Raw genomic sequence first — 5,261 nt, 5'->3', positions numbered from 1 at the left:
TGTTGGCGGCCTCCTGGAGCCGCAGCCGGCGCTCCTCCATCTTCCTCTGCAGCTGGGCAGCAGAGTCAAGGGGCCGCAAGGTCTGACCGAGCGGGTCCTCCGCCCCTTCCCTGTCCCTCATCCGCGGGGATGCCCCAGGGGTCCAGCGGGTGGGCAGGGCTGGAAGGAGGGCACCACTTAGGGAGGGCATCTGGGGGAGGGAGAGTGGCTCGTGCTGGGCGGGGCGGGACGCGGCCACCCCAGGACATGCCGTCCCCACCCCTCGGTGCCCTTCTCCGCCTTCATGAGCGCAGCGTGGTCAGAAAGGATGCCGTCTCTTCCCGGGCCTTGGCAATCACCAGGTTTTCCATCATCTGCCGCTGCAAGGACAGGGTCTGGGGGGTGGAGGGAGTGAGGCCGTGCCACCCCGCCCAGGGCCTGGGGGTGGAGGGAGTGAGGCCATGCCACCCCGCCCAGGGTCTGGGGCCTGGCTGGGGCAGGGAGTGGGGGCACGAGGCCATGGCCACCAGCCTGGTCCTCCCTGTGCCCTGCTCACCAGGGATGTCTTCTGCACAGCCTGGCTGGGGTCCAGGCGGGCCACGCGGGCCTCATACGTGGCCTTCAGCTTCTGGTTCTGCAGGGAGGCCTCTTGTAGCGGGGTCAGCTCTCTGCAAGTGAGAAGTGACACCTGACAAGCTGTGTCAGGCCCAGCGAGCCCAGGGTGGTCTGCTACCTCAAAAGCTCCCTTCTCCCCTGCTCGCTCTGAGGCCAGGAGTGAGGTGTAGGTATAGGGCTGTCTGGAGGCTGGAGACCTGCCCTCTCATCTCAGCCCCGAAAAACCCTGGGTTCAGTATGGGCAGCACCTGATGTCTGCATCTGCACTGCAAAGCCATCTGGTGTTTGGCAACAGTGTCAACTACAAAGGCACTGAGGCCACACAGCTCAGTCCGAGCCATGCAAGGGAGACCTGCCTGAGGGCCCGACCACGGCCGCCATGAGCTTCAAGCCTGTGTGTCACAGCTTTCTTCTTTCAGGGCAGCAGAAGATTCGCCGCTGGGAAACTAGGCTGAGGAGGGAGTCTGTCCCGGGACCGAAGTCCTGCGCCCGGCCCGGCCCTGCCGCTGTACACGCAGGACTGAGGGGGCCGGGCGGGGGCTTCCTGTTTGCCCTACTTGGAATGCTGGGCTTCTCACATCTGCATCTTGGGGTTTCTCATCGGTTCTGGTAAACTGCTATTTCGTGAGGGAGACGTCTAAAAGTTTGTGGAAAAATGGAATCAAAGTGGGTAGGAAAAGCCCTGAAATCCACAGTTTTGAAGCTCCCTCACATCTTCAAATAATGCCTTTTGCTTTCTTTATCTGTGCGATAGGGTGTGTGCACTCACAGGAGAGAGAGGAAAAATGAAAAATTGCCCCCAGGGAAGACCTGACTGCAATCCCATCTCCTCCATTCTCAGGACCTGGGCATGCGCGTACACCTGCCTTACAGGATTCCTACTTGGTCCTGGACTCCAGTTGCCACGTGAGAGTCCACTGCCCTAACACCATGCTACCTGCTGGCCCGAACCGACAGCTTCAACTCACACCAGACACGTGTGTGTGCGTGCGTGCCCAAGATCCCCAGAGGATAATGGAGAAGGGATTGCAGCGTGGCCATCGCCCTGGGGTGATCTTTTGCTTTCCATCTCTCCAGTGAGCACACGCACCCCATAGCAAAAACCTCTCTTAAAAAAATAAAAGAGCTTCTCCAAGAAAACACCAATTGGCAGATCACACCACTGCAGCAGCTGGGCCCGGAGGCCCAGAGGCCCTGGGAGAGGAGGCCGCGGCCGCAGAGCTCACAGAGGCAAGAACAAGGAGTGGACCCCGGTCACCAAGCTGCGCCTCCTGGCCAGAGACATGAAGACCAAACCCCTGGAGGACCTCTCTCTCTTCTCAGCCCCTCGTGTCCCTGTCGGGGTCACCGACCATCTCCTGCCCTGCCGTGTCCCTGTTGGAGCCACTGACCATCTCATCAAGACCTACAGCAGAGTCTCAGTGCAGAGAACTCAGGCTCTGGCTATGGCCACAGCATGGGGTTTTCCTTTTCTTTATTTTTTTGAGAGGTTTTTGCTATAGGGCACGTGCACTTGTGAAAGAGACAGAGACAGAAAGCGAGAAGGCCATGCTATAATCCCTTCTCCTCTCGGGATCTTGGGCACACATGCACACGTGCCCGGCATGAGTTTAAGCCACCGGGTCCAGGACTCAAATCGTGGTCGGCTACATGGGAGTCCAGTGATGTAGCCATTACACCAATTGCTGGTCCCTATGGAGTTTTAGTACAGTGAAAATGAAGTGAATTGATCCTGAGAAAAGAAATAAGTAAAAAAATAGTAATTTATTTTACTTAATTATTGTTTAAGCTTGCTATAGGGCACACACTCACTAGAAAGAGACAGAGAGAGAGAGAAGGAAAGTGAGAAAGCAAGCGGCCAGGTGTGGGACTGGACCTGCGGTTGACTGTAGGAGTCCAGCACTGTAACCATCATGCCACCCACTGGCCCCGTCTCAAGTTTTTGGAAAATAGTTTTAATAATGGGTGACCTGACGGTGTGGTGGTGCAGGTGGCTGGATCCTAAACGTCCGACAACACGGACCAAGTCCCAGACCCCGGTCCTGAGAGGAGGGTGAGAAGGGACTGCGGCATGGCGAGCCCCACGGGGAGCTTTCTCATTTCCCTACCTTTGTCTCTCCCGCAAGTGCACATGCTCTACAGCAGAACTTAAGATGAAAATAATTCAGTATTGCATTTTTTGTCTCATTTCTACTTGGCTCTTCTTTACTATGTCAGTTTTCATAGCTACTTGCTACTTGTTCCTGGGAGTATTTTCAAAACTGCCTGCTTCTTTAAGGAGAGAAACTTCCCAACTGCCAGCCCCCCGGGAGACTTTGCAGCTGTGTCTGCCACGTTCCTTCGGTGTCTCTCGGCTCCTTCTGTGCTTGGTGGTCTTTGGCTGCGTTCCAATCACTTTGGGAAAGACGGAGCTGCTTTCCTCCAAAGAGGACTTCATCTGCTTTGGCAAAAGGGTATTTCCGTCCGGAGACCCAGTGAGCTAATTCCAGCACAGGAGCTCACGCTGCTCAGCCTCCACACCCAGTTCTCAGGCTCAGCCCACCTCCCAGTTCGGCCCTCTTACTTCTTGGAGTTCTGTGATTCCACCACCTGCAGCTTCTGGAAGACCTCAGGGGGCAGAAAAGGCGAGAGCTTTCCTCCTTCGTCGGAGCACACCCGGCGGTGCCGGCTGGTAGAGGAGGGGACTGGGGCCGTCGTGGGCGCAGCTGGCTTGAGACGGGGCTTCCCTGCAGGCCACATGTAGGTGGGGTCAGGGGGTAGCTTGGCATCCCACAAGGGAGGTGTAGACTTGAGGGATGCCCCAGGAGACCCACCGAGCTTGGCAGCTGTCGACTGGGCTCTCTCTAGACACTGCTCGGCCAGTTTCAGCATCTTCGAGGTGTCAGGGGGCACCGTTTCCCCAGCCCCTAGGGAAGGGACGAGAAGATGGCTACAGTCAGCTCCAGCCCCTAACCAGACTGTGGCTAAGGTAAAGTCGGGGAAGTGCAGAAGCTGGGCAGGCCCACTGGCACTCCACTCCTCTCTGCCCTGCTCTGGGTCCATGCCATGAGCCGGGGCAGGCTCCATGCTGGCTAGTCCAGGTCAGACCAGTGCTGTGGCCCTCACCAGCCTGCACCTCAGACCACAAAAGGGCCTCTGTTCCTCACTGAGGGTCCCACTTGCAGCCACGGCCCTCGGGGGTGGGCCACGTAGCTGCCACAGGCATTCCAGAAACAAGGAGAGCAGAGGGCCCCCGCCTTATCTCCCAGCAGCTGTGTGCACCATGGGCCTGTCCTTGGGGGGACACCCAGCATCCCTGGTGTCCCTGTCACCTGCTTGCTTAACTAAAACCCTGCTGGCCCTTTCTCCCATGAGGTACCACTCCTCTGGGCAGGCACACCCTGGGGGAGCTGCCAGCCCTTGCTCTGGGCCCACTTCCTGGCCCTCTATGCTAAGCCTGACATGAGGGCCTGTCTCCCTCATTCCAAACTGTTTTGGACTCAGTGCTGCCCCGAGATGGTGCTTCCCCTTCCCCTCCTCCTACCCCTCCACGTGCGGGGTCCTCTGGGACATCACCCTTGCCTGGGCCAACACTCAGCTGAGCTCACTCGCTCTCTAGGTAGTGGGTGACCACCCACTCTCCCTCAGGACTCAGAGCCAACCTCACGCTGTGTTCCCAGGGGACTTTATCCCTCCTACAGCAGCCCTGTTCCTGCCTGCTCAGCTGCCCTCCTCCCACCTCTCACCTCTGACCCCCGTGCAGGCCTCAAAGCCTCTGCAGCCCCCTCCATCCTGAACAACTCCAGTCCCGCCCAGGCACACAGTCCTGCCCACGCCGACCTCCACGCATCCCTGCCACCAGGTCACACTGCAACGGCTCACACCAAGGGCTCACTGGCCCGCTCAGGGGCACGGGAGGGGTGACGGCAAGCCTGAGACCCATACTTTTACTCGTCTCCGCCTCTTCCAGCAACACTTGGGAGATGTAGTGGATGCTCCTCAGATACTCCGCATAGGCCTCCTGTGGCACGGAAGAGGAACAAGGAGTCAGGCCAGCAACAGTGAAGACCCACCCCAGTCTGGTGCCTCCTGGTCGCTGGGAGAAGTCCAGTCTGTGGCCAGCTGGCTGCCAGAGCTCTCCCAGGTCTGGGCAGAGTGTCCACCTGGAGCAGCATCCTCACTCTCCGGGAGTGCTGCTCCAGCTCATCCTCTGCGGCTCTGCAGCAGGCCAGCTCAACCCTACCCACAAGACCATCCAGACCCCCGCCAAGGGCCTGGGGAGCAGGCTGGGGCTGTGGCCATCTCTCTGCCACCAGTTTCCTTTCTGTGCAATCCAAGGGCCTTTATTCAGTGGTTAAAACATTCCTGAGAGGTTCAAGAGGGAGGCTCATGGCCTGGGGTCCCTGTGGCTGACCAGGGCTCCCCGACGGAGCTCAGGGCATCTGGACACACGACACGCTGTGAGTGTCCGGCTTCGTTTAACGTGGCTTTAAGTCCACACCTCGGGCATACGCACGGACGCACTCAGGGCCTGAGGCTCGGCGGCAGGGACTTGGACCGCGCTGCACGAGCAGACCCGCGGCGCCTGGGCGAACCGGCACCCTGGCGGCCCGTTCCCGACTCCCGGAGCGGACTGGCCGCCCGAGCCCAGGCCCGAGCAGACCCCCGCCCGGCGCCGACTCGGCCCC

The 5,261-nt window shown here is 59.3% G+C and overlaps 1 protein-coding gene across 1 annotated transcript in view; it reads right to left on the bottom strand.

The window, feature by feature from the left end:
* VPS9D1 (VPS9 domain containing 1) overlaps positions 1 to 4,594 on the bottom strand; it is a gene marked incomplete at its 5' end in the record, with an annotated part of 9,208 nt that extends 4,614 nt beyond the window's left edge. The window contains 6 exon segments of the mRNA XM_027773460.1: positions 1 to 52; positions 312 to 374; positions 536 to 647; positions 3,158 to 3,320; positions 3,408 to 3,500; positions 4,519 to 4,594. Coding sequence (XP_027629261.1) covers positions 1 to 52; positions 312 to 374; positions 536 to 647; positions 3,158 to 3,320; positions 3,408 to 3,500; positions 4,519 to 4,594 — 559 coding nt within the window.
* Positions 4,595 to 5,261: the final 667 nt, after the last annotated feature.

This window comes from Tupaia chinensis, unplaced genomic scaffold (assembly GCF_000334495.1).
Source record: "Tupaia chinensis unplaced genomic scaffold, TupChi_1.0 Scaffold000355_1, whole genome shotgun sequence".
Lineage (NCBI taxonomy): Eukaryota > Metazoa > Chordata > Mammalia > Scandentia > Tupaiidae > Tupaia > Tupaia belangeri.
This window is presented reverse-complemented; position numbering and strand designations above follow the sequence as displayed.